Source organism: Anser anser (assembly GCF_964211835.1).
Source record: "Anser anser genome assembly, chromosome: 2".
Classification (NCBI taxonomy): domain Eukaryota; kingdom Metazoa; phylum Chordata; class Aves; order Anseriformes; family Anatidae; genus Anser; species Anser anser.
The window spans coordinates 905,233-932,208 of record NC_139721.1 but is presented as its reverse complement, the minus strand read 5'-3'; the positions used below and the strand labels follow the sequence as shown (position 1 = coordinate 932,208).

The window sequence follows — 26,976 nt, the reverse complement described above, 5'->3', positions numbered from 1 at the left end:
ACCTCTTCTCCCCTGCGCCCAACGAGGTGAGCCTGAACCCCGCGCCCTTCCTTCGCCCGCCCCACCAGGCCTATCTCTCCACACGCCCTTTCCCCCTTAGCCTCAGCAGCCCTTCTTCCTCCCCACCGCCATGCTCCCCACAACCCCAGGCCTCCCCACACTCTTGGCCTCCCCCAGCACCACTCCTCACGCCCCCAACACCCTCCGCGTTCCCAACACCCTCCACCTTCCCAACACCCTCTCTTCCAGGGACCCTCTGCACCACAGACATGTCCTGCTACGACATCTGCCACCCCTGCGGACCCACCCCGCTGGCTAACAGCTGCAACGAGCCCTGTGTCAGGCAGTGCGAGGATTCCCGCGTCGTCATCCAGCCTCCTGCCGTGCTGGTCACCCTGCCAGGACCCATCCTCAGCTCCTTCCCCCAGAACACCGCCGTTGGATCCTCCGCATCAGCTGCCGTGGGCAGCAACCTCAGCACCCAGGGAGTGCCCATCTCCTCCGGGGGATTCGGAGGCTTTGGCCTTGGAGGCTTTGGCTTCGGAGGCCTGGGCTGCATCAACGGCGGAAGAGCCTGCTACCCCTGCTAAGGACCCACGCCAACACCCCTGACAGAAGCCTCCAACACCGTGCAACACAGCTCTCGCACTGAGGACGAACCTCTGCGCTGTTCATGGCACGTGGGCTCGCCAGCCGCGGCTCATCATTCCATGGCACAACAAAGCAAGCAAGCAAGGAAGGGGCCAGCCCATGCTGTCAGGACACATGGCCAACATACCTCCTTCTTTCTTCCTCTTTCTCCTGTCCATAGCACCACCTTCTACGGCTGCTACTCTCTGCTGCAATGCCTTGCTCACTAGCACAATCTCTCCAGAGACCTTCTGGGGCTGCTCCCACCACACGGTAGCGAGACCTTGGGGCTCTGGGAAAATCTGCTCTACGCAAGGGACATAGGCTGGTGGTTGCCCTCCAGGCACCTCCGAATGTGCACCTTCCACTTGACGCTCCCTCTTTTTCATGTTTTCCTCAATAAAATCTGCCTGCATCCCACATCCTCAGATGCCTCCTCTTCCTTTCTTCTCCCAACGCTCTTCCAGCTTCACCCGACAAAAAGAACAAAAAGCAGGGCTCAAGTGGCCATCAGGGCCCAAGCCTGGTGGTGTTCAAGAAGCGTTTGGACAACGCTCTTACATAGATCCTTGTTACTAAATCCGATAGACATGTATTTGACATTTTAGAATAATTGCTGCAGTTGACTCAGTGAGGCTAAACAGTTGTCCACCTCTTTAGAGAAGTTTCATTGTTGAGGAAACTTCAAGGCTCAGATTTGGATGATATGCAGTGATGTACCTACATGGTTTTGCTTTGGCAACAGAGCCTGCAATCTTAGGTATTTGTAACACCAGGTAATCTTGGTGTGCTGACTCTAAGAGACATAGTATGGAGAGTAGGGTAGAGCAAAGACACTGTGGCCAGACTCTGTGATGTCCCTTCAGGGATCGGGAACCGGATGGTATTGTGGAACTGACAGACCTTATGGGCAGCCCTGACTCCAACTGATAACCAAATTATGGCCTTTTGGCAACCTTATAATCTCATTATAATTCCAAACACACCTCCATCCCACAGGGTACCCACCTCCAAGGTGTGAGTACCCTTCAGTGAGCATGTGCTCTGCTTTTCTGAGCCCATACCTTTAAAAAAAGGTTCAAAAAAATACACCAATCACAACAAAGACAGTATGACTAGAGTCACTGACATGCCACCTAAAAGTAAAAAAATTGTAGAAAAATAGACTGGGATCAGTTGATGCACCGAACCTGTCTTTCCCCCCATAGTGGGGAGATTGCCTATTGGGTGAGATTCAAACTCTCGCTTATACTGAGAGCTTCGCCAGGAAACCTAACATTGTCCATAGAGTTCTTTCATAAGTTAGCACAGGTGTAGTTGGTTGTGTTTGTCACAAAATTGGTAATTGCACATGCTTTGTAGACAACGTATTTATCTCTGGCAATCCAAAAGAACTTGTACTCCTGTTGCTTCAATAAACTTCACCAGTCATTTACTAGACTGAAAGCGTATTGTGCTATTTGTGAATCTGTGACCATGATTAATGCGACCGTGCTTATAGTGCTGATTGCACTAACTCTGCATCCGTGACCGTGATAATTCAATATACATTGAAGGTAACTGGACTTATAGTGGCAGGCAGCTTTGCCGAGCAGAACCTTGGGTCAGTGATGCAGCCTTGCGGCAAAAGAGGCCACCAGGCTCCAGGAGGGCATGGGGAAGAGCGCTGCCAGCAAATTGAGGAAGGCGCACCGTCATCTCTCTTCATCGCCGGTGAGGCCCCTTGTGGAGTCCTTTGTCCAGTTTGAGGCGTCCCAGTGGAAGATGGAAGCGGACATGCTGGAGCAATTCCAGTGCAGGGCTACCAAGATGCTGAAGGGCCTGAAGCCTCTTCAATATGAGGAGAAGGTGAGAGAGCTGGGTGTTTTCAACCCGCAGAGAAGGCTGCTCAGGCTGAATCTCCTCCTTGTTCTAAATTCCAGATGGGTGGGAATGAAGACAAGGGAACCAGACTACTTTCAGTTACTGCCTGCTGCCAGGACAAATGTGAGTGGAAGCCACAGAGAAGAGATCATGGAATTGTAGAATCATAGAAACACAAGATTGGAAAGGACCTACAGGATCACCTAGTCCAACCATTCTCCTATCACCACTGCTACCCACTAAGCTATTAAATCATACCTCGTTGCACCTCGTCCAGGCGCTTCTTAAACACTGCCAGAGATGGTGACTCCACTACCTCCCCGGACAGGCCATTCCAGTGCCTGACAACTCTTTGAGAGAAAAAGTTTTTCCTGATATCTAATCTAAATCTCCCCAGGTGCAACTTGTGGCCATTTCCTCAAGTCCTATCATTAGGACTGACACCCTCCTCATCACAGCTTTCCTTCAGAAAGTTGTGGAGTGCAATGAGATCTCCCCTGGGCCTCCTCTTCTCCAGACTAAACAATGTCAGCTCCCTCAGCCATTCCTCACAAGACTTGTGCTCCAGACCCCTCACCAGTTTTGTTGCCCCTCTCTGGACACGTTCCAGGGCTTCGATGTCTTTCTTGTAGTGAGGGACCCAAAGACGAAATTGCCTTGGAAGAGAAGGAAAACTTTTCCCCTGTGAGGGTGGACAAACATAGGAACAGGTTACCTATATGTAGTGGGTATGTGGCAAAGTTTTGGTAGCAGGGTGCTGCAGGGGTGGCTTCTGTGAGAAGAATCCAGAAGCTGCCCCATGCTAGATAAGGGCCAGTTTCATCCGCATCCAAAGGGACTCACTGCTGCTGCCCAGAGCCGAGCCAATAAGTGATCTTGTTTGTGCCTCTGTGAGAGACCTCTGTAGAACCCCTCTCGGAAAAACACCAGGCTGGAGCGGGGCCCACGCAGGAGCAGGTGATCTGGCAGGAGCTGATACCCATGTGGCACCCATGTTGGAACAGTTTGCTTGTGATCGATGGACTCCATGATATGGACACATATCGGAGCAGTTCTTGAAGAGTTGCTGCCTGTGCACAGCCCATGCAGGATCAGTTCAGGAAGGACTGCATCCCATGGGAGGGACCCCACTTTGGAGCAGGGAAAGAGAGGGAGTGAGAAAGCAGTTGTGGTGGAGCTCAGCTGCCCACCTGAGTAAAACCACCACAACAGAGGATTAATTTTTGGGTCCCCATCCTTGGAGATACTGAGAACCCAACTGCACATGGTCAAGAACAGCCTTAGTGTACTGTGGGAGTCCACTGTTCTCCTGCGCTTGACGTAAGAGTGGCAGAGGCTTATGAACCAGAATAGGCCTTCCTTGACTGGCAAGAGTCCAAGGAAGGTACTCTTCCTTGACATCAGAGTCGAAAAACAGTTTGACTACGTGTCAATCACTTTATCTTATAAATATAGCAGCCAGAGAAAAATGTGGTGGAGTATATTTTTCCCCAACTCAGCTATGGTTTAGGATTAACTAATGTTACATCAGTCCTCCATTGTCAATAGGCAACAGGTATAAAGGGTGAATACAGTCAGGCACTCCCTGATCTTCTCTCAGACCCTGCAGCCTGGGCTCTGGAGAGTACCAGCACTGTACATTCTAGAATACCAAACTTGCCTTATCTGAACCGTAGCCAGGATGGAAAATTACAGTAAACCATCTTGTGGTCCTATAAATAGTAGTCCTAAGCAAAGAACTCCATGAGCTCTCCAGGGGTTGCAAACTCAATCTCTCCCTGAGCTGGGATGCCTCGTAGCATACCCCTGAGGGAAAGTGCATCTCAGGGCTGACTCCTTGAGGAACAACCTCAGATGCAGACAAACACCAACAAGGAATTAGGGTGAGTAATTCACTCTTGGGGAGTATTTTGGAAGCGCATGACTGAATTTAAACACCCCCAAGAACCCTGCAGTGAGTCTCAGCTGAACCTTGCCATTCTTGAGCCTTTAAGTCACTGTTTCTATTGTAGCAAACCCCATTAAAATAATTCTGTTAAATTCTCTGCTGATCAAAGGTTGATTAAGAGCTGTTAAAAATCATACCATCTGTACCTCAAAAGTATAAAATAAATCCTAAATTGCTGCTATATTAAAGCAGTGTAAAATCTAATTCCACGACATGTGCCCAAGCCTTAGTTTGGTCATCTGTATGTACTGGATGATGGGCTGGAAAACCAGCTGGTGCACACCTGTGTTGTTGGTGATGACATCCTTGAGAGGGGAGGTTCAGTGACCCTTTACAACCCCACCTGATGGCTTCTTGAGCAAAGCTTTAGTAGCACGTGAAGTGGAAAGAGCATTGAGTTGAAAAAAGGAAGACGACGAATGTCAGGATGGGATGCAGGTAGATTTTATTGAGAGGAAAAAAAATAAAAGGAAGGAGCACCAATAAAAGCGCCAGGGTCTGAGGTGCTATTAGAGTGACCACCAGCTGCTGTCCCTTGCCTACAGCACATTTCTCCAGGGCACTGACAACTTCCTGTCCTTTTGAGGAGAGTAGCAGCAATGGGGTCAATCCATGGTGGCATTTGGCTTATGAACCAGTCATAGCAGCAGACAGTAGCGGCCGTAGAAGGTGGTGCTATGGAAAGGAGAAAGAGGAAGAAAGAAGGAGGTATGTTGGCCATGTGTCCTGACAGCATGGGCTGGCCCCTTCCTTGCTTGCTTGCTTTGTTGTGCCATGGAATGATGAGCCGCGGCTGGCGAGCCCGCATGCCATGAACAGCGCAGAGGTGCGTCCTCAGTGCGAGAGCTGTGTTGCACGGTGTTGGAGGCTTCTGTCAGGGGTGTTGGCGTGGGTCCTTAGCAGGGGTAGCAGGCTCTTCCGCCGTTGATGCAGCCCAGGCCTCCAAGGCCAAAGCCTCCAAGGCCAAAGCCTCCGAATCCCCCGGAGGAGATGGGCACTCCCTGGGCGCTGAGGTTGCTGCCCACGGCAGCTGATGCGGAGGATCCAACGGCGGTGTTCTGGGGGAAGGAGCTGAGGATGGGTCCTGGCAGGGTGACCAGCACGGCAGGAGGCTGGATGACGACGCGGGAATCCTCGCACTGCCTGACACAGGGCTCGTTGCAGCTGTTAGCCAGCGGGGTGGGTCCGCAGGGGCGGCAGATGTCGTAGCAGGACATGTCTGTGGTGTGGAGGGTCCCTGGAAGAGAGGGTGTTGGGAAGGTGGAGGGTGTTGGGAACGCGGAGGGTGTTGGGGTGTGAGGAGTGGTGCTGGGGGAGGCCAAGGGTGTGGGGAGGCCTGGGGTTGTGGGGAGCATGGCGGTGGGGAGGAAGAAGGGCTGCTGAGGTTAAGGGGGAAAGGGCGTGTGGAGAGATAGGCCTGGTGGGGAGGGCGAAGGAAGGGAGCGGGGCTTAGGCTCACCTTGTTGGGCTCAGAGGAGAAGGCGTCGGGAGGATTGTGTGAGGGTGCGAGGCACAGGGCCGGCTTTTATGCTGGTCCCCAAGTGCCCCACAGGGCGAGAGAGCCTTTGCACGTGACAGCATTTGGCGTGAGCTGCTCTTGCATGCCAAAGCCTGGCAAGTAATGAGGTGGGGCGTGTTTTTGATCCTGCAACACTCAATTTTCATGTCCTCCTCTTGAGGACATGTCCATTTGGCAATGGCGGCTCCTTTTACGTGAAAGTAATTATTAGAGGCCAAAGGATTTTTCTTGAAGGTGCATGTCAGGGCGAGCAGAAGACGTGACCCAAGCATAGGAGAGCAGCGGTGTTTTCAGTGAGGTCATGGTGCTGCTCTCATGTGGTGTGGTTGCGGCTGCATTGTCAAGAGGGGCTTCCTGGATGCGCTGGGCATGAGGTGTAGCCACTTCCTTTTATGACAAGGTTACCCATCTAATTGACCAAAGGAAGGCAATACATGCTGTTTCTTTGGATTTCAGCAAACCTTTTGATACTGTTTCTCACAACAGCCTCCTGGACAAAATGTCTGGCACGCAGGTAGATAAATACACAACACAGTTGGTGGACTGTTGTCTGACTGATCAAGTTCAAAGGGTTGTAGTAAAGGGGGTTACATCAGACCTGCGGGGTCACTAGTCACCAGTGAGGGTTCACCAGGGCTTCATTTTGGACCCAGTTCTCTTTGATGTTTTTGTAAATGATCTGGATACAGTACTAAAATGCATACTCAGTAAGTTTACAGATGACAGGAAATAAGGAGTTGCTGTTGTCTCCCTCAGGGGTGGAGAGGCTGTGCAGAGAGATCTTGACAGACCACAGGGCTGTGCAATCACCAGTCACATGAAGTTTAAGAAGACTAAGTGCCAGATCTGGCAGCTGGTAGAGGGCACCCTGGCTATATGTACAGAATGGGGGATGAGATGCTGGAGAGCTGCCCTGCGGAAAGGGATCCGGGGCTCCTAGTTGACAGTAAGATGAGTATGAGTCGACAGTGTGCCCTTGCAGCCAAAAGAGCAAACCATGTCCTGGGATACATCAAACACAGCACTGCTTGCTGGTCGAGGAATGTGATTGTCCCGCAGTATTCTTGTTGACATGCGTCTTTAGCAGGGATAGAATACTTCCTCAGCTCAGGTGGAAACCAAAAAGGTTGCACACGTGAATGCTGACGGAGCTCCCTCACATCTTTGTGAGGCAATTCTCAATTACCTGTCAAATTATCACAGGATTTGTGAGCGGTTCCTGAGGACTAGAAGTGAGTTATACCACTCCTTTCTAAACACAAGGCACTTATTGGGCAGACAGTAAACATTTGAGACAATACATATTTGTGCCTCTAATTTTTTTCACTCCAAAGGAGCAACTAGTTTCAATGGACACATCATCAACAGGAGGAAATGTACAGGTAGAGTTGTGGGAAGGACAACACACCTCACCTCATTACTTGCCAGGCTTTGGCATGTAAGAGCAGCTCTTGCCAAATGCTGTCATGCGCAAAGGCTCTCTCGCCCCGCGGGCACTCAGGGACCAGCATAAAAGCCAGCCCTGTGCCTCGCACCCTCACACAAACCTCCCGACGCCTTCTCCCCTGCGCCCAACAAGGTGAGCCTGAGCCCCGCTCCCCTCCTTCGCCCGCCCCACCAGGCCCATTTCTCCACAGGTCCTCTGCCCCCAGCCTCAGCAGCCCTTCTGCCTCTTCACCGCCATGCTCCCCAACAAGCCCACCCTGGACCTCCCCACTCCCTTGGCCTCCCCCAGCATCTCTCCTCACGCCCCCAACACCCTCTGACTTCCCAACACCCTCTCTTCCAGGGACCCTCCACACCACAGACATGTCCTGCTACGACATCTGCCGCCCCTGCGGACCCACCCCGCTGGCTAACAGCTGCAACGAGCCCTGTGTCAGGCAGTGCGAGGATTCCCGCGTCGTCATCCAGCCTCCTGCCGTGCTGGTCACCCTGCCAGGACCCATCCTCAGCTCCTTCCCCCAGAACACCGCCGTTGGATCCTCCGCATCAGCTGCCGTGGGCAGCAACCTCAGCGCCCAGGGAGTGCCCATCTCCTCCGGGGGATTCGGAGGCTTTGGCCTTGGAGGCTTTGGCCTTGGAGGCCTGGGCTGCATCAACGGCGGAAGAGCCTGCTACCCCTGCTAAGGACCCACGCCAACACCCCTGACAGAAGCCTCCAACACCGTGCAACACAGTTCTCGCACTGAGGACGCACTTCTGCGCTGTTCATGGCACCAGGGCTCACCAGCCGCGGCTCATCATTCCATGGCACAACAAAGCAAGCAAGCAAGGAAGGGGCCAGCCCATGCTGTCAGGACACATGGCCAACATACCTCCTTCTTTCTTCCTCTTTCTCCTTTCCATAGCACCACCTTCTACGGCTGCTACTCTCTGCTGCAATGCCTTGCTCACTAGCACAATCCCTCCAGAGTCCTTCTGGGGCTGCTCCCACCACACGGTAGCAAGACCTTGGGGCTCTGGGAAAATCTGCTCTACGCAAGGGACATAGGCTGGTGGTCGCCCTCCAGGCACCTCAGAATGTGCACCTTCCACTTGACGCTCCCTCTTTTTCATGTTTTCCTCAATAAAATCCGCCTGCATCCCATATCCTCAGATGCCTCCTCTTCCTTTCTTCTCCCAATGCTCTTCCAACTTCACCCGACAAAAAGAACAAAAAGCAGGGCTCAAGTGGCAATCAGTATCAAGCGCAGGAGATGAGTGGACTCCTGCAGTACACTAAGGCTGTTCTGACCACATGCAGTTGGGTTCTCAGTATCTCCAAGGATGAGGACCCAAAAATTATTCCTCTGTTGTGGTGGTTTTACTCTGGTGGGCAGCTGAGCTCCACCAAAACTGCTCTCTCACTCCCTCTCCTCAAAGGGAAAGGGGGTGAGAACATGATGAAAAGCGTTCAAGTGTTGAGATAAGGGCAGGGAGATCACTCAGCAATTACCGTCACAGGCAAAACAGACTCAGCATAGGGAGATTAGAGAAATGTATTACCTATTGTTAACAAACTAGAGAAGTGAGAGACAACGAAAACAAACTAAAAACACCTCTCACCCATCCACCCTCTTCCACCTCCTCCCAGCTGAGCGACAAAGGGGAATGGAGGAATGGGGGCTGCGATCAGTCTGTAGCACTTCATCTCTGCCACTCCTTCTGGGTCCCTCTCTTCTTCTGCTCCAAAGTGAGGTCCCTCCCCTGTGTTGCCCTCCTTCCTGAACAGATCCTGCATGGGCTTCCCACAGGCAGCAGCTCTTCAAGAACTGCTCCAAATATGGGTCCATACCCCCGGGTCCATCACTCATGAGCAAACTGCTCCGACATGGGTCTCCCACGGGCTGCACGGAGACAGCCTGCTCCACCAGGGGCCTCTCCATGTGCCGCAGGGGAAGTTCAGTTAAATATGCTTAAAATATGCGTAAAATATGCGTAAAATAAGGACATAATCTTCACCAAACTGTCTGCCAAACAACTGCTGGGCTGCAGTGGGGCAAGTGAGGAAACAAACGACTAGAAATACTGCTGAAAAACAGACAAAATGCTGCATGTACAGGTATTAGGGAGCTCAGAAGGGTTAAAGAAAGGCAAATTGCCCCATTTAGATAACACCCCAAAAGCTGCAGTCAATACCTCAACACACACTGTTCATTTTGGCTGTGCTGCAAGATGCCAGGGAGACCTGTTCTTGGTCCTGTCATGATTCCCCTGTCATGGTCTCCCTTTGGTGTCCAACTGCCTAGGAGTCTCCACGACACCGTGTCCCCTCCATGTGGGGAACCAAGGTCATCTTCTCGTGGTCCCCCTTGCTGTGAGGACCCTGCTAAAGCCATGCAGGGTGCCCATGTCTCCACCCCCTTGCCATGGAGTCCTCAGCTGACCAAGCATAGGGTCCTTGTTCCACCATCCACCCCACTGCGTGGTCCCCATTCTGCCTACATGGGCGTCCCCAGGCCTTGGTCACTCCTTGCTACAGGGTCACCAAATGATGTTTTGGGGGGTTGCCTGGGTGACCATCTCCCTCTTTGTTGCATAGTCCTGCAGCGCCCCGTGCAGAGGATCCTCAGGCCACCAACCTGCCTCCTGCAAGGTCCCTGGGCCACCTGTGCAGGGGACCCCCAGTGTGAGAAACAAAGTGGTGTTTTTGCAGTAGAATGTCTTTTTGCAGTGGAAAATTCCACTAACCTTGCGTAGTCGAAAGTGATTGTGCAGGCATGACAGTGGCACAGCAGTGGGGAGTGTGTTAAGCAGGTAAGGGGAAGGCCCCAATGTCCCAAAACAAGGAGGATAGCTAAGAAAAACAGGACGAGCAGTGTGAAATCAGTAAAACCAAAAATCACGGGCCCTCCGGTCATGAGAGAAGAAGAAAAAAAAAAAAAGGAAAAGGAGAAATTAACGCTTGGTCAAATAAAATTGGCCATATATCGTATAGTAATAAGCGTCAAGTAGTTTGTGAACCTGTAGTGCTCAGCCAGTGAGGAACCAGGGGAGGAATCGAGCGTTGGGTAACAGGGACTGTAAGGTTATGATATACTTTTCCTGTGTACTCCTGCTTGCAGGGTGCCCACCATTGCAACCGCGAATAAAATAGCTTCACAGAAGACCCTGTCTGAGAAAATTACTGAGGTTGTTTTCTCACACAAGTCACCATCCTTCTGCCCCAGCGTCCCCAAGGCACCCATGCAGGAAGCTCCCAGTCACCATCCTTCCCACTGAGGGGTCCCCAAGGCATCGTATGGGATATTGGGGACCAGGTGCAGGAGCAAGACCCTGCTCTGCTGTGGAGATGGGACTCCTGTGGGGCTGCATAGGCAAGAGCTAGTGGGGTGAAGGCACTTTCCCTTGTGCCACCTCCCCATGCTGGGTACTCAGACATTGACCTCTGAGTACTACCACCTCCACCCCCCATCCTCCCCCTAGCTGCCCATCACCGATGCCGTTCACTTTTTCTTCTCGTTTCTTTTTTCTTTTTCTTTTTTTTTTTTGGTTTTTGCTCTCTGTAATTCCTGCTGTGCAGGAAGGCTCCTGCAAAACAGGTGAGCTGTGGGGTGAGACTTGCAGTCTCCAGGGCTATTGGCAGCACTGAAATATTCATCAAAAGCAAATTTAGAGAACCTCTCCGCAGCAGCTGGAGTCCAGAGCGCTGGAGAGTTCGGCACACAGCTGCAGTCGGCCTCATTTCAAAGACGAAGCTTTTGCCTGGGAACAAAGGCCTTCCCTGAAATCGAAACCAAGCGTCACCTGCCTCGGAGCCAGGCGAAGAGAGGAGGAATGGGCTTGGATCTGCTTGGCATTTTCATGCAGTGATTTAGTGCAGATAGCTCATCTCCCCTGGAGACGTGCCTCATTGGCCTTGAGGGGTTTATTTCAGTTCGTCTTCTAGTAATCTCTATTCAATACAAGGGAAAAAAAAAAAAAATCTCAATACCTGCTCTTACGAGAGAGAGTTGTTCACCTTGGAGTTCTGCCAGCTCGACGTCAACCCCTGGACTGGAACGGGTGCAGATCTCGTCTCTCTGCAGCCCTGCGACATGCCTGAGCAGCCAGGCCCAGCGGGATGTCTGCCTCATGCTTCAGAGGCTGTCTGAGCCCAAACTTGCTCCAGAGCTGCTCGTTTTGGGCACAGTCAGCTCAGGCGGGTTCAGGGAGCGCTCGGGAGGAGTCTCACAGCCACATTGTCCTCCACGCAGATCCCCCCACCTCCTGGCAGCACGGATGGACCAGCGCATGCTTCCCTCCCATCTCTCAGCGGCCTCCAGGGAAGCCAGAGGCGAGGTCGCCTTGGCTGCTCCCTGCCCAGCCTGGGTGCTCGCTGCACCTCATCCTTAGGAGACCCCAAGCCAGGCACGGGACAGGAGGAACCTGCTGGAGCAGGTCCACCTTCACCCTCCTGAGCTACAGGTGGAGTGGGTGGCACCTCTCCCGGCGTCTGGCTCGCGTCGTGACTCTCAGCCGCCCCAAACCTCGTCGCAGAGTGGTCACAGCCTGCAGCCACGCGGGGTCTTTCCCTCGCCTCCTTCGGGAGGACCGGACTCGGCAGGGCCAAACGCGAAGCGGTGGCGAGGGCGTTAGTGCGCAGCAGCTGCTCCCCGCAAGCCAGGAGTCTGCGAGGAGCCGGATTTATACCTTCTCCCAGCCCGAGTCCAGAAATGCTTCATTTGAATTGCGATTGGTTCGTATTTCATATGCAGAGAAACCTCCCATCATTAGCAAGGGCAAGGACGGGGAGAGGGGGGAGGGTTGGGTCTGGGAAAAGCCGTGGCCGTTGTTCCTTGAATCATCGCTGCGAGCTGGCTTCCACACCGGGGTGGGCAGCATCTGGGCAGCTTGCCTCCGTCTGCCCCGCTTCCCTGGGAGGAATGGGGAGGGCAGAGAAGGGCTGGAGCCGAAACCAGACCAGCTGGAGAGAAATAGGTCACCCACAAGGAAGCTTCGTTACAGAAATGAGGTAGCAGGCAAAGGCAGTGGCTCTCCAGCTGCTGCTGGACCCGACAAAGCTACCCAAGGTTTACCCTGGCTGCTGTGAGGTCTCTGGTTTGTGCCGCCCACGAGACCTCTCTGCTTGAGCTACGGGCTCTTCCCCACGCTTTCGCACTCGACAGACCTTGCTAGATTATACCAAAAGCCCGGGTTTCAGAAGCAAGAGAGCCTGCCCCATCCCGTGCGGTCAGTGCACGTTCACACCTCTCCCTGTGATCTTCCCTCGCTGCCCTGACATTGCTTCCAGCACTGCCATGCTTAAATCCAGCGCCGCGGTCGCCCAGGAAGGCGGCGGTGCGGCGGGCGGCTCAGCGGTCCAGGCGCCGGACTGCAGCTCCAGCTGCACGTGGCGATGCCTTGGCAGGAGCAGGAGTCACCCGTGATTACCCTCCGAAGGCCCCGGGGCACAGCAGGAAGCCGTTCTCCTCCCACAAGCACCTGGAGAACCTTCCTCGGCCTTTTTTGCATTTCCCTGGCTCGGCTCATTTTACCACAAAGCCACCGGCTGCGGCGAGCTGGAAGCGTGGCTGCAGCTGGATGTGGGGCGGCTGCGATTCATCCGCCCGCCTTGGGCTGGGGCAGGTGGAGGGGGCCGCGCAGAAAACATCGGAGTGAGGTTTCTTCTTGGCGTCTGGTGGAGGATGAAAGAGGTTTGCAGGGCAAACGAGGCACTACCTTGCCCGGCGAGGCAGCTTCACCCCTCAGTGCCTCTTCACGGGCTCCAGGCGTGAAACCTGGCGGTGCATTTCCCGGGGGGAAAGAGCAGCGGGGCTGGAGTGGCTCCCAGGAGGGGGGTGTTGGAGTTGGGAAAGCCCTGGGAGGGCTGGGGGGGCTGCTGTGAGCAAGGCGAGGGGCTAATCCCCAAACGTCCCCCTCCGTGAAGTGTCACCGCTGCTCGGGGACAAGCGGTGGGACCCCTTTCCCCAGCAATGCCTGTCTGCGGAGCCACCAGACCCCCAGGTTTGTCCTACGGCCACCGCCGCGTCCCTTTCCTGCGACCCTTTTTGGGCGGGCGGGACCCTGTGGCCGTGGGGTCGGGCCGGGGCTCACCCGGCTAGGAGAGGAGGGCCGGATGCTTCCACGCAACACAGCACAACCAAGACAAGGTGACGTCCTTTGGTGTGCTGGGGGAAAAAAGAAAAAAAAAAGAAAAAAAAAAGGAAAAAAAAGAAAAAAAAAAGAAAAAAAAAGGAAAAAAAAGAAAAAAAAAGAAAAAAAAGAAAAAAAAGAAAAAAAAGAAAAAAAAGGAAAAAAAAAGAAAAAAAAATAAAAGAGAAAAAAAAGAGCCCCAGGAAGGGGGTCCCCAAGGAAACTGCTTTTCCTCAGGCTTCCCCAAAGGAAAAAAGACGTGTTCCTCTTCCAGGGCTCACCCAGTAGAAAGGAGGAGGGGGGAAAGGAGTAAAAAGCTGAGACATCTTATTACACCTCCTACAAGGGGACCACGTCTTCGGAAGAGAAGCGGGAAATCCCGGCTGGGTGTCCCTTAGTCCCATTCCTCAACGTTTTAATCGAGGGCAGCGCGGGGCCCTGCCTTCGCTGAGCCGAAATCCCGAAGGACGAGCCAGCTTGGAGGGGCTTTAAAACCTTCCCCCCCCCGGCCCACCAGAAAGCCCTGCTGGGTTTTAATCTCCGCTTCAGCGCATTCGAGGTGCTTAAAGCCTCTGCTCACCGAAACCCTTTTTTTAAGAGCTGGCCGAGCCCTCGCTTTGGGGCGGAGGGGACGGAGGCTGCGCACCCCTGTCCCCCGCGCCGCTGCCCGGTGGGATGCAAGCCCAGGACGAGGACGCGGGGCGCTGCTCGTGCCCCCCCCCCCCCAAAAAACGACGCTCCCACTGGATCCCAACCTCCTGGGTGGGGGGGGGGTCTTTGCACAGCACCCCCAGCTCGGGTGCCAGCTCCAAGCCGGGGCACCCTCCCCGGGGTGCAATCGGAGCGGCGAGAGCTTCAGGGCAAGCAGAGGAGCAGATTTGGGGCTCTTTCCTAGGAAACCACTGGGGTCCTGGAGGCGAGACCTGGGGGGGGGGGGCGAGGTTACCCCAAAACCTTCAGCCGGGTGCCCTTGGGGGGTGGGGGGGTCAGGGCACCCCGCGTCGGCTTGCGGGGTCCCCCGGGCAGCGCCGCCCCGTGCGCTTCGGGAGCGGGCACACGCGCGTGGGCGGGCACACGCGTGCGAAGGCGTGTGAGCTGGTGCGTGTGCTTGCACACCCGCGTGCACCCAGCGGGGTCACGGCTGTGCGGGGTCACCTCTGTGCGTGCACCCAGCGGTGGGGTCACGGCGTGCAAGCGTGCACACGCATGTGTAGGTGGGCGTGCACACGCGTGTGAGCTGGTGCGCGTGCTTGCACGCCCGCGTGCACCCAGCGGGGTCACGGCTGTGCGGGGTCACCTCCGTGCGAGCACCCAGCGGTGGGGTCACGGCGTGCCCGCGCGTGCATTTGCACGCGTGCGTGTACAAGGCTCTCAGACAAGCAAGGAGCCGCGACGCCGCTCCCCGAGCTGTCCCCTCCCGGGCAGCCGAGGGACACCGATGTCGGTCCCCCCCCCCCCAACCCAACCCAACCCAACCCAACCCAACCCAACCCAACCCAACCCAACCCCACCCCGGTGCCCGCCCCCCCCCCGCCGCGGACTCCATTTCCCGAGGAGCCGAGCGGCGGCGCCCGGTGACGGCCGAGGAAGCGCGGCCGGGCCGAGCCGAGCCGAGCCGAGCCAGGTGGGGACCCCTATAACGGGGGGGGCTCCCCCCCCTACCTCCCCACCCCGAGGTGGGGGTACCCGGGGTTGGGGAGCAGCCCCCCCCCCCCGGGTGGGCTTGGGGAATGGAGCCCCCTCCCCGTGCCGTGGGGGGTGGGGAGATGGGGGGGGTCCCCCCCAACACGGGTTGGGATGGGATCCCCTAAAATAGCGAGGGGGAGCAGTTGGGGGACCCCCCCCACATGTTCGTGGGGGGTTGGGAGGAGAGGGCACCCCCCTTCCCCCCCTCTAGGGGGTCGGGTGGTGCCAGAGGAGTGGGGGCACCCCTGGGGTTGGGGGGGGGGATCCGGGGGTACCCCACAGCTGGAGCCCCGGACCCAGTATGGGGGAGCTGCTGGGGGGGGCTGCATGGGATTTGGGGTGCTGGGGGGGCCAGCACTAGGATTGGGGGGGCAGGGTGGGCGCGGGAGGGCGCAGCTCTGGGATTTGGGGCGCACAGGGAGGTGTGGGGGCACAGACCTGGGATTTGGGGGTGCGGTGTGGGGGGGGGGGGGTCACATCCCCACGCTTCGGGGTGCGAGGGGCGGGGGGGGGTCACGGATGTGGGCTCAGCCTCGCCTACGGCCCCGCAAACGTTTCCGGGAGGCCGTGGCGTGCGGGTGCCGCGTGGCACCGTACGGTCGCGTCCCGCGGCCACCTGCACGCGAGCCCTCGGGCCACCGCCCGGTTCCCATGATTAATTAGCGACCGCAGCTGACGAGTTTCTGCCGCCCCCCCCCCCCCCCCGGGGGCGTCACCGCCAGGCCCGCCGCTTTCGTTTTCCTTCCTTGCTTGGCCGGCAGAAGCAGCTCGAAGGCAGAAGAAATAATCCCACCGGGGCTCGTCCGGCTGCGCTGGTGCCGGTGCCACCTCGGCGGTCCCAAATGGTGACCCCCACCCCCCCCAAGGTGGCCCTGCCTTAACCCCCCACCCCCCCGTCCCTCTCCCCCGTGGCACAGGGCCGGGGCCATGACGGAGGCGGCGGGGCCGAAGTCCAAGCGCATCCTGGTGACGGGTGGCACGGGCTTGGTGGGCAGAGCCATCCAGAAGGTGGTGGCTGACGGAGAGGGGCGGCCGGACGAGGAGTGGGTCTTCGCGTCCTCCAAAGACGCCGACTTAACGTGAGTCCTGGTGACCCCCGGGGTGCTCCTTTTGTCCCACATCCCGCTGAACCCCATGATTTCCCCCCCCCCCCCCCCGCCAGGAGCGCCGCGGAGACCAAAGCCCTCTTCGAGAAGCACAAACCCACCCACGTCGTCCACCTGGCTGCCATGGTCGGGGGCCTCTTCAAAAACATCCGCTGCAACCTGGATTTCTGGGTGAGCACCCGGTGAGCAGGCAGCGTTGGGGTCCCGCAACGCCCTGCCCAACCCCGAGGCACGGCTTATTCTGTCCGGGGGCCGAAACATCTGCTCTGGTTGCTGTAGTCATTAACGCACCCTACAGGGTGCGGGGTTTTGGGGTTCCCCCTCCAGCTCCGCCTGCCGAGGATGCCGCTGACAAATCTCTCTCTCCGTCCCCAGAGGAGAAACGTCCACATCAACGACAACGTCCTGCACTCGGCCTACGAGTGCGGGGTGCAGAAAGTTGTCTCCTGCCTCTCCACCTGCATCTTCCCGGACAAGACGACGTACCCCATCGACGAGACCATGGTGAGCGTCCCCATCCCCCCTGCGCACGGGGACGCAGCCAGGTCGTGGCACGGCCTCGCCCATCACCACCCCTTTTTATCCAGCCCATCCGTGGGCAAAACCTCACCTTGCAGCACTTCTGGCCTCTCCGAGGTGTGCAGCGGGGTCAAAAACCCACACCAGCTCCCCACATCCAAAATACTGCAGCGAGTTTCCGACCCCAGGACGCGCAGCTCCCGTGGGGTGAGGCCGGGGGTGGCCGCTGCTGAATTCCCACCGGGTCTCTCTCTGCTCTCCTGTCCCCAGATTCACAACGGGCCACCCCACAGCTCCAACTTCGGCTACTCCTACGCCAAGAGGATGATCGACGTCCAGAATAGGTGCGGGGCCACAGGAGAGCCGTCCCGGTGCCAGAGGGCTGTGAGCATCCCATAAATATCAGGGCAGGGGAAACCTCCAGGGCTGCCTAACGGGGCTGGGGAGATCCCTGAGCTCGGCAGCCGGAGATGCCGGGGGCAGTTGCCGTGCAAGCCAGGGGACACGCTGGGAAAACCCAAGGATTGCTTTGTGGGGACGGCCCCGAGACCCCCTCACCCCCTGCTCTCGCCCAGGGGCTATTTCGAGCAGCACGGCTGCCGCTTCACCGCCGTCATCCCCACCAACATCTTCGGGCCGCACGACAACTTCAACATCGAGGACGGCCACGTGCTGCCGGGGCTCATCCACAAGGTGTACCTGGCCAAACGTGAGCGTGGCGGGGCATTTTATGGGTTGGGTTTTTTTTTTTTTTTTTATTGGAGTACAGGTCTGATGCTCCCCCTTCTCCTACAGAGACCGGCTCTGCTCTGACCGTCTGGGGCACCGGCAAGCCCCGGAGGCAGTTCATCTACTCCCTGGTACGTGTGGACCTGGGGGAGCACCTGGCTCTCAACACAGGCTGAGCCCTCCCAGGTTGTCCTGGGGCTGGGGAGGCCGCGGGGGGGCTGGGGGAGCAGCCACCCCCCCTAAAAACCATCTGCTCCTCTCTTCAGGATCTGGCCCGGCTGTTCCTTTGGGTCCTGCGGGAATACGAGGAGGTGGAGCCCATCATCTTGTCAGGTGAGAAGCAGCTTTCCTTTCCTTTCCAAGAGGGGAAGGAAGGGGGGGGGGAAACGGCCTCAGCTCATCCCCGTTCCCCACAGTGGGCGAAGAAGATGAAGTCTCCATCAAGGAGGCGGCGGATGCGATCGTGGAGGCCATGGACTTCAGGGGAGAGCTCATCGTATCCTTTAGGATTCAGCAAACGGGGGCACCCCACATCCCACCGGGGACTGTGGGGTCGCAGTGGAGCCCCCCACAACGCAGATACCGGGGCAAAGCAGTGCCCAGAGCATCCCTGTAGCCTCCGAGTTCTCCCATTTCTTTTCCCTTAATCGCCCCCGTGCCAGTTTGACACCACCAAGGCGGACGGGCAGTTCAAGAAGACAGCCAGCAACGCCAAGCTCCGGCGCTACCTCCCCGGCTTCCAGTTCACCCCCTTCAGACAAGGTGAGAAGGGGGCACGCGCAGCCCCGGCCTTGCCTTGGGGGGGTGCCCAGGGAAAGGGGTACGGCCACCCCATTGCGTCCCCCATCAAAAAAAACAAAAAACCCTACTGACAGCCCCCTCCTCTCCTTCCCCAGCCGTGCAGGAGACCTGCGCCTGGTTCCGCGCCAACTACGCCAGCGCTAGGAAGTGAGGGAGCAGCGCCCGCACACGCGCATCCTCTTCGACTCAGGGCTGTCCTCTGCTGGGGCAGGGGACGGGGCTTGGGGGGTTGGTGACGGTGACATTTCCAAAGCCGGAGGGGGACCAGGGTCCTGGTTACGCTTGAGGGTGAGCGGGGACAGGGAGGGGGAAGAATGAAAAAAAAAAAAATCATGTAGCATCTTACGTAGAAAAGCCTAAAGGAAAAGACCCCACGCTCAGGTAGGGGGAAGGATTGGGGACCCCAAAAGTGCCGGGGGACCCCAAATGGGGCAGTAGCAGCCCCCGTTGGCCACGTTCCTCCCCCGGGGGGCAGAGGCTGGCAGCTCCTGCTGGGCTGTAACAGGCTACGCTGCTAATTACGCGTAATTAGGCTGTAATAAAGAGAAGCCGATCAGGGCTGTTCCTGCAGCACAGGAGCGGGTGGTGGTGCTGCTGCGCGTGGGACAAGCGCAACGGGGTGGGAACGGCCCCACAGCTCCCAGCATCTCGTGGGGAAGGAACCAGAATGGGGAAGGCTCCAGCTATAAATAAAAGCTAGCATTTATTAAAACGTGTGCGAATGGCATAAAACTGGTGGGACGAGGAGCGTCCACCCCACGGGGCTCGAGTGGGAGCAGGAAGGCACGCGCCGGGGCGAGCCCGGCAGCCCCATACCCACCCGAGGGCACCCACAGGGTGCTGAGCGCAGCTCTGTGTTCTCCACCCGTATCAGGAAGAGCCAAAACTGGGTTAAAAACCTCCCCGCGGGGAGGGGGAAAAAAGGGGTCAGAGGCGTGGGGACCCGTCGGCGTGGAGGTGGCAGAAGTCCTGCCCACGGGCAGCTCGCTTCCGACACCGCTGCCCAGCCCTGGTGAGCGCCTGGCACGGGGACCGCGGGGACAGCGAGGACCTAAGGGAGGAGACAGCCATCAGCACCACGGCCCCGAGGGGCACCCAGCCATCAGGTTGGGTGGTGACACCGGCCCCAAAGCGTCCCTGGAGTCGAGAGATGTCCCCTGCAGGCAGTACTCACGCGTTGCTGCTGGCCAGGGACCGGCACGGGCTGTAGGGTTTGGGTTCCCAGCGCTGCCCAGCTCCGAGACCTGGTTCCGGCGTCACCTGGCCGGGGAAGAAGAGGTTTGGTAGGGCACAGAGATGATCCCCAGTGATGATCCCCCTTTGTGCTGCAGGAGATGTCCGTTTTCCCCCGGGGTCCAGGCGGTAGTGGGCAGGATGAGCGCCTTTGTCTGCAGGATGCCCCCCCTCCACCCAAAAGTCCTCCTTGGGCAAGTGCTGCAGGACCAGGACCTCTCCCAGCAGCCCAGGGGGCATCCAGGGTCATGAAAACAAGGAACCCCCCCCATCCTTAGAAGATCCCGGCCCTAACGGGAGACCCAGCAGGCCCCCCAAGGAGCAGGACCCATATCCCACACCTACCCCTGGCTCAGGCTTACCGCGCACGAGGACCTCCTGGGGACGGGGTGCGCGGGCGAAGCGGCCAACCTCCGCTTTGTCCTCCAGCTGCCGGGGGCCAGCGATGTCCTCCCTGCCGCGTGGGGGTCCCCGACCGTCACCGGGGGCTGCTCCAGGCACGAGGGCTCTGCAAGGCACGGCGTCGGGGGGGTGACGCGCTCCCGGCACCGCTGTCGCAGGGTGGCGGATGGGGTCACCCTACGGTGGCACAGGTACCACCAGGGTTGGATAGGACACCCCGCGGGGCTCCTACAGGCCCCCCCCCCCCAGCTCTCACCTTGCAGGCAGCTCAGCTCCATCCCGTCCAGCTCCTCCCGCAACAGCCCCATTTTGCAGCCCCTGGGAAGGAAGGGGGAAAGCCCGAGCGCCGTCATCTCTGCGGCTCGTTCCTCAGCCCCCGCTCACGATGGGGGACCCTTCTCCAGCCACCCACCACCACCCACTGGGACAAGGCGCCCAATGTCACAGGGAAGCCCACCAGTACGCATCCTGCGCCCCTGGGTACCCACAGCCCATCCCCCCCCAGGACCTCTGCTCCTTTAGGAGGGACAGCCCAGCTGGATCCGAGCAGCACCCAAGGGTGCCGTGCCCGTCCCCCTGCCCCGCACCTTTCCGGGGTGGAGGTGAGGTGATGGCGAGGCTCAGCCTGGTGGAGCAGCAGCCGAGCGATGCGGTGGGCAGCCGCCAGCACCCAGTGCCCTGCAGGGAAACAAGAGGGTGGGAGAGGGCAGAGCACCCCCAGCCCATCCCCACACGGGCTGCAGCACCCTAGGGTGGCTCAACCCCGCCGCGTGCTCAGCCCACGTCCCCCCACACCCGTTCCCCAAAAATCCATCCCCACCTGCCACAGCCAGGCCCAGGAGAGCGGCGAGGGCCGGGAAGCCGATGGGTCCAGCACCACGGAGCTCGCCGAGGGCGCTGGAGCCGACGAGGAGGAGGAGGAGGAGGATGAGGAGGGCGCGGGGCGGCACGGGGGCCTGCAGGAAGGCCAGCAGCAGGGCCAGCAGCAGGAAGGAGGAGCCGTGCAGGACGCAGGTGGGGACGGCGCCGGGGCTCAGCCCTGCGGGATGGAGGAGCAGGGCCTGGTGTCGGCACCCAGCCCGAGCCACCCAGCACCCCCCCGCGCCCCCCGGCTCACCGGCCCAAGCGAGGGCGGCGCGGAAGCACCGCAGGTGGCCCTCCACGCCGCTCTGCACGCTCCGCACGCCCTCGGCGGCCGCCAGCACCAGGCCCAGGCTCCGGTTGAGGCGCTGCAGCGTCCCCGCCACCTCCTCCAAGTACCGCGCCGCGCGGCTCCGCTGGGCCAGCAGCGAGGCCAGGTGGCTCTCTACGCGCCGAGGACACGGGGACGGGGTGAGCGCCCCTGCCCACAGGCTGAGGGGACGACCCCGCGGATGACGGGGGCATCCCAAAAGGGATAAGCACCCGGGACGCGGGGTCGCCGTGCTCCCACCTAGCTGGGCGGAGACGTCCCGAGCTCTTTCCTGCGCACGGCGGAGGTCGGCCAGGATGGCTCGTTCCCCGTCCCGCAGCCCCTCGTCCTGCGCCGCCAGGCTCCCGCTGACGTTCCCTGCGCCAGAAGCCGCGTCGGGCCCACGGGGCGCGACGGGGACGCGTCGGCCCACCCAGCCGACAGCTCTTACCCACGCTGCGTGCGACGCCCTCCACGAGCCGGGCCGCCCGGTGCCGCCCGCCGTCGACGAGCCGCTCCTCCAGCGCCCGCTGCCGCACGGCGCGGCGGATGGAAGCCTCCAGCCTGCCCTGCTGCCCCGCGAGGCGCTCCTGCTGCTCTTCCAGCACCCTCCGCCCGCTCAGCGCCCGCCGCAACCCCTCGGCCGTCCGCTCCCGCAGCTCCTCGCGCCCCTCCTGCCCGCGGGGAGGACACGAAGGGGGGTGACGCGGCGGCCCCGCGGCCGCCCGCCCCGCACCGCCCAACCCCGCCACCGCGCACCTTGAGAGCCCGCGTGGCGTCGAGCCGGTCGAAGGCGGCGGCGGCCACGGCGCGCTTGGCGCGACGGCGGAATTCCAGCTGGCGGGCAGCGTAGCAGGCGGCGCGGGCGCGGATCGAGACGACGCGGTAGGCGCTCCGGGTGTCGGGGTCCATGGCGGCCGTGCAGCTCGCCAGCGGCTGGGGGGGGTGGCGGCACCGCGGGGGGCGTCAGCATCACCCCCGCCGCGCGTAACCCCCTCGTTTCATCCCCATAATGAGCCCCCCGGAGCCAAATCCCTCTCCGAAAGCGCTCGGAGGAGCGAGAGGGGATGCTACGAGGAGCAGCGCGGGCTCCAGGAGCCAGCCCCGAGCGCAATTTTTTTTGGGGGGGGGGGGGAACTTCAGCAGTGCGCAAGGATGGAGGAGTGAGGAGCAGAAATATGGCATCACAGGGAATGGGATAAACGGGAGTGTTTTACCCCAAAACGAGGATAAACGGGACTGTTTTACCCCAAAATGAGGATAAACGGGACTGTTTTACCCCAGGGCACCCCAGGGTGGCTCCCCAAGGTGGGGGGGGCCCCAGGGTCCCCCCCATATCCCAACCAAGGGGACCCCCGTGGCCGCACCTGGCGGTGGCAGGAGTCCAGGGGCGACAGCTCCCACTGCGCCCCCTCGGCCTGGAAGCGCTCGTCGCCCGTCGCCATCTCGAAGGGGACGCCGGGGGGGCTCGGCGGTCCTTGGGGGGGGGCCCCCCCCTCTTGGGGAGGGGTGCCGAAACCCAGCAGCCCCCCGGCAGCGGGGGCGCAGAGGAGGAGCAGAGCCCAGCAGCAATGGGGGGGCGGCATGGCGGGGGGTCCTGCAGCATGAAAAATAAGGGGGGGGGGCACGCAAAAAGCTGGGGCAGCCCCCTCCCCAAATCCTGGGGGGTGTGCAGCTGAGCCCAACCCCCCCCAAATAGGGGAACCCCCCTCCCCATAGGGGAACCCCTCCCCAATAGGGGAACTCCCCCCCCCCAATAGGGGACCCCCTCCCCATAGGAAAATTCCCCCCAATAGGGGACCCCCTCCTCAATAGGGGACCCCCTCCCCCAAAAGGGGAAGCCCCCCCCCCAAAAGGGGGAACCCTGTCCCCAATAGAGGAACACCCCCCCCAAAAGGGGACCCCCTCCCCCAAAAGGGGACCCCCCCCCAATAGGGGAGCACAGCCCCCTCCCCCATAGGTGACACCCCCCCCCCCAATAGGGGACCCCCTCCCCATTGGAAAATCCCCCCCCAAAAGGGGACCACCTCCCCAGTAGGGGAGCACCCTCCCCCAAAAGGGGAGCCCCCCTCCCCCATAGGTGACACCCCCCCACACAGGAAAATCCCCCCCAATAGGGGACCCCCTCCTCAATAGGGGACCCCCTCCCCCAAAAGGGGAAGCCCCCCCCACATGGGAACCCCCCCCAATAGGGGGAACCCTGTCCCCAATAGAGGAACACCCCCCCCAAAAGGGGACCCCCTCCCCTAAAAGGGGAAGCCCCCCCCATATGGGAACCCCCCCCCCAAAAGGGGACCCCCTCCCCATTGGAAAATCCCCCCCCAATAGGGGACCCCCTCCTCCATAGGGGACCCCCCCCAAATAGGGATCCCCCCCAAATAGGGAGCCCCCCCAAATAGGGAGCCCCCCCAAATAGGGAGCCCCCCCAGCACCCCACAGGGTTACAGGGCAGGGTTAGGGACTGTCGCCCCCCCGTAGGGTTGGGGACAGCCCCCCCCATGCCCCCACCACCCCCCCGGGGGGGGTCCCCAATCTTCACCCCCCCCCCCTCCACGTGGCGCCCCCGCACCTGCGCACATCCCAAGCCCCCCCCCCCTTGGTCCCGCCTCTTACAGCCCCGTCCACCAATCAGCGGGGGGGGGGCGGGGGGAGCCCGACCAATGGGAGGGCACAAACCGAGGCGGGGGGAGGTTCCTGGGAGGGGGGGGCGGTGCGGGATGGAGGCGGCGGAGCTGCGGGTGGGCTTCGTGGGCGCGGGGCGCATGGCGGGGGGCATGGCCCGGGGGCTGCTGCGGGCAGGTACGGGGCCGGTGCTGCGGGGGGGGGACACGGGGAGGGGGGACACGGGGACAGCGCTGTCGCCTCCCCCCGGGGTGACCCGGAACTGGGGGGCGTGGGGATATGGGGCGTGGGGATATGGGGCGTGGGGATGTGGGGACCTGGGGACACTGGGGCGTGGGGACATTGGGATGTGGGGGACATTGGGGTATGGGGACGTGGGGACCTAGGGATATGGGGACACTGGGACCTGGGGATGTGGGTACCTAGGGACATGGGGACCTTGGGATGGGGGGACATGGGGACATTGGGACATGGGGATGTGGGGACCTAGGGATGTGGGGGACGTGGGGACACTGGGACATGGGCGCGTGGGGACATTGGGGTGTGGGGACCTGGGGACATTGGGATGTTGGGATGTGGGGACCTGGGGTGTGGGGACATTGGGATGTGGGGACCTGGGGCGTGGGGACATTGGGATGTGGGGACATGGGGAGCCGGGGACGTGGGGACATGGGGCGTGGGGACATTGGGCTGTGGGGGACATGGGGACGTGGGGACCTAGGAAGGTGGGGACATAGGGACCTAGGTACATGGGGACACTGCGACCTGGGGACATTGGGACCTGGGGATGTGGGTACCTAGGGGCATAGGACCTTGGGATGGGGGGACATGGGGACATGGGGACATTGGGACATGGGGATGTGGGGACCTAGGGATGTGGGGGACATGGGGGCATAGGGACATGGGGGCGTGGGTACACTGGGACATGGGGGCCTGGGGACGTGGATCTGGGGTGTGGGGACATTGGGATGTGGGGACCTGGGGCGTGGGGACATTGGGATGTGGGGACCTGGGGCGTGGGGACATTGGGATGTGGGGGACATTGGGGCATGGGGACGTGGGGACCTAGGTACATGGGGACACTGGGACCTGGGGATGTGGGTACCTAGGGACATGGGGACCTTGGGATGGGGGGACATGGGGACATGAGGATGTGCGGATCTAGGGATGTGGGGGACGTGGGGACATTGGGATGTGGTGACGTGGGGACCTGGGGCGTGGGGACATTGGGGCGTGGGGACATGGGGACCTAGGGTGTGGGCACATGGGGCGTGGGGACATTGGGATGTGGGGGACATTGGGACATGGGGACGTGGGGACCTGGGGATATGGGGACACTGGGACCTGGGGATGTGGGTACCTAGGGACCGTGGGATGAGGGGACATGAGGACCTTGGGACATGGGAATGTGCGGATCTAGGGATGTGGGAGACATGGGGGCGTGGGGACCTTGGGACGTGGGGATATTGGGGCATGGGGACATTGGGATGTGGGGACATGGGGACACTGAGACGTGGGGACCTGGGGTGTGGGGACATTGGGGCATGGGGACCTAGGAACGTGGGGACCTAGGGACGTGGGGACATAGGGACCTAGGTACATGGGGACACTGGGACCTGGGCACATGGGTACCTAGGGACATGGGGACCTTGGAAAGGGGGGACATGGGGACATTGGGACATGGGGATGTGTGGATCTAGGGATGTGGGGGACATGGGGGCCTGGGGACCTTGGGATGTGGGGACCTGGGGATGTGGGTGCGTGGGGACATGGGGACTTAGGAACGTGGGGACACAGGGACCTAGGTACATGGGGACACTGGGACCTGGGGACATTGGGATCTGGGGACACGGGTACCTATGGCTATTGGGACTTAGGGATGTGGGGACATTGGGACATGGGGATGTGGGGACATGGGGACCTAGGGATGTGGGCACATTGGGACCTTGGGACACGGGGACGGGTCTGTCCTCCTTGAGATGTCCCTGCCCCATAGCGTGCTGAGGGAGTACGGGGGTGGTCCTGGCCTCCCCGAGGGGTCCCTGCCCCCGTAGCGTGACACGGGGACATGGGGACAGCCCCCTCTGTGCTCCGAAGCCAGGAGGTGGCCCCTCCGTTTGGGGGGGGGCCACCTCGATTTCGTCACTGTAGTGTGGCACAGCAGGATGTCCCCAGCCGTCCCCCGTGGGGCGCCTGGGCTGACCCACGGACGGACAGGATCGGGCCCCCGTCGCCCCGTGTCCCCCAGGCCGATGGGGCTGGGGCCAGAGCAGCGCGTCCCCACCACGCTGGGGTGGCCCCGCTGCTGTGGGGCCGCTCACCCCGGTCCCCGTGTCCCCCAAGGGAAGGTGCCAGCCGGCAGCATCCTGGCCAGCGCGCCCTCGGACAGGAACCTGGACGCCTGGCGGGTGAGCGGGGCCCCGGGGACGGTGACAAAGCCCCGGGCGGTGGCGGGAGGCACCTTGGGGTTGGGGGTTTTTGGGGGTTCCCTTTCCCCCTTTGCGAAGCTTTGCCTCGTCCTCGTAGGGGTCCGGGTGAAATTAGGAGGTGGGGTTGGGGTGGGGGGGGGACAACACGCCGCGGGCGTTGCGGGGCTGTGACGCTCGGCCCTGCCCACGGGCAGGATTTGGGGTGCCGGACCACGCGCTGCAACCTGGAGGTGCTGCAGGATTGCACCCTGGTCTTCCTGGCCACCAAGCCCCACGTCCTGCCGGGCGTCCTGCAGGAGATCCGGCCCGCCGTCGGGCCCCACCACGTCGTCGTCTCGCTGGCGGCCGGCGTCACCCTGCAGAAGCTGCAGCGGGTGGGTGCACCCTGACACCCCCTTCCTCCTTGTCCTCCTCGTCCTCCCCCCGTTTTCCTCGTCCTCCCCCCGTTTTCCTCATCCTCCCCCCGTTTTCCTCGTCCTCCCCCCCTTTTCCTCGTCCTCCCCCCCTTTTCCTCGTCCTCCCCCCCTTTTCCTCGTCCTCCCCCCCTTTTCCTCGTCCTCCCCCCTTTTCCTCGTCCTCCCCCCTTTTCCTCGTCCTCCCCCCTTTTTCCTCGTCCTCCCCCCCTTTTTCCTCGTCCTCCCCCCCTTTTTCCTCGTCCCCCCCTTTTTCCTCGTCCCCCCCTTTTTCCTCGTCCCCCCCTTTTTCCTCCTCCTCCCCTTTTTCCTCCTCCTCCCCTTTTTCCTCCTCCTCCCCTTTTTCCT

At 60.3% G+C, this 26,976-nt stretch overlaps 5 protein-coding genes and 1 long non-coding RNA gene across 7 annotated transcripts; 4 read left to right on the top strand and 2 right to left on the bottom strand.

Annotated features, from left to right (window-relative positions):
- Positions 1-269: 269 nt before the first annotated feature.
- LOC310893209 (feather keratin 1-like) lies at positions 270-1,183 on the top strand (the record flags this gene model as incomplete). The annotated part of the gene is made up of 1 exon (XM_083821819.1): positions 270-1,183. One exon carries the CDS (start codon positions 270-272, stop codon positions 588-590), a length of 321 nt encoding a protein of 106 aa, XP_083677945.1. The 3' UTR covers positions 591-1,183.
- A 3,706-nt stretch (positions 1,184-4,889) lies between these two features.
- Positions 4,890-6,625, bottom strand: LOC310895658 (feather keratin 1-like). Its single transcript, XM_083827190.1, has one exon. The coding sequence runs from the start codon at positions 5,794-5,796 to the stop codon at positions 5,338-5,340; it is 459 nt and encodes a 152-aa protein (XP_083683316.1). The 5' UTR covers positions 5,797-6,625; the 3' UTR covers positions 4,890-5,337.
- Positions 6,626-7,250: 625 nt separating this feature from the next.
- LOC310895522 (uncharacterized protein) lies at positions 7,251-8,090 on the top strand (the record flags this gene model as incomplete). The annotated part of the gene is made up of 1 exon (XM_083826999.1): positions 7,251-8,090. The coding sequence occupies exon 1, from the start codon at positions 7,419-7,421 to the stop codon at positions 8,088-8,090; it is 672 nt and encodes a 223-aa protein (XP_083683125.1). The 5' UTR covers positions 7,251-7,418.
- A 6,944-nt stretch (positions 8,091-15,034) lies between these two features.
- On the top strand, positions 15,035-19,070 carry GFUS (GDP-L-fucose synthase). The gene is made up of 11 exons (XM_083827048.1): positions 15,035-15,141; positions 16,121-16,282; positions 16,366-16,480; positions 16,685-16,813; positions 17,099-17,172; positions 17,404-17,537; positions 17,624-17,688; positions 17,824-17,890; positions 17,974-18,053; positions 18,220-18,319; positions 18,454-19,070. The coding sequence occupies exons 2-11, from the start codon at positions 16,131-16,133 to the stop codon at positions 18,507-18,509; spliced, it is 972 nt and encodes a 323-aa protein (XP_083683174.1). The 5' UTR covers positions 15,035-15,141; positions 16,121-16,130; the 3' UTR covers positions 18,510-19,070.
- On the bottom strand, positions 19,043-23,773 carry LOC310895588 (protein brambleberry-like). Of its 2 annotated transcripts, XM_083827046.1 has the most exons (11): positions 23,734-23,773; positions 22,532-22,761; positions 21,924-22,100; positions 21,616-21,838; positions 21,426-21,542; positions 21,111-21,299; positions 20,814-21,032; positions 20,581-20,671; positions 20,250-20,311; positions 19,533-20,099; positions 19,043-19,409 (listed from the first exon to the last, which is right to left on the bottom strand). In XM_083827046.1, exons 1-10 carry the CDS (start codon positions 23,741-23,743, stop codon positions 19,933-19,935), a joined length of 1,485 nt encoding a protein of 494 aa, XP_083683172.1. In that variant the 5' UTR covers positions 23,744-23,773; the 3' UTR covers positions 19,043-19,409; positions 19,533-19,932. The 2 variants fall into 2 exon arrangements, with proteins under 2 accessions (XP_083683172.1, XP_083683173.1); XM_083827047.1 differs by lacking the exon at positions 19,043-19,409 and having other exon boundaries at positions 19,960-20,099; positions 20,814-20,890.
- An 87-nt stretch (positions 23,774-23,860) lies between these two features.
- LOC310895287 lies at positions 23,861-26,484 on the top strand. Its single transcript, XR_014580596.1, has 3 exons — positions 23,861-23,902; positions 26,130-26,194; positions 26,410-26,484. It is a non-coding gene; the product is annotated as an uncharacterized lncRNA (long non-coding RNA).
- The last annotated feature ends 492 nt before the right edge of the window (positions 26,485-26,976 follow it).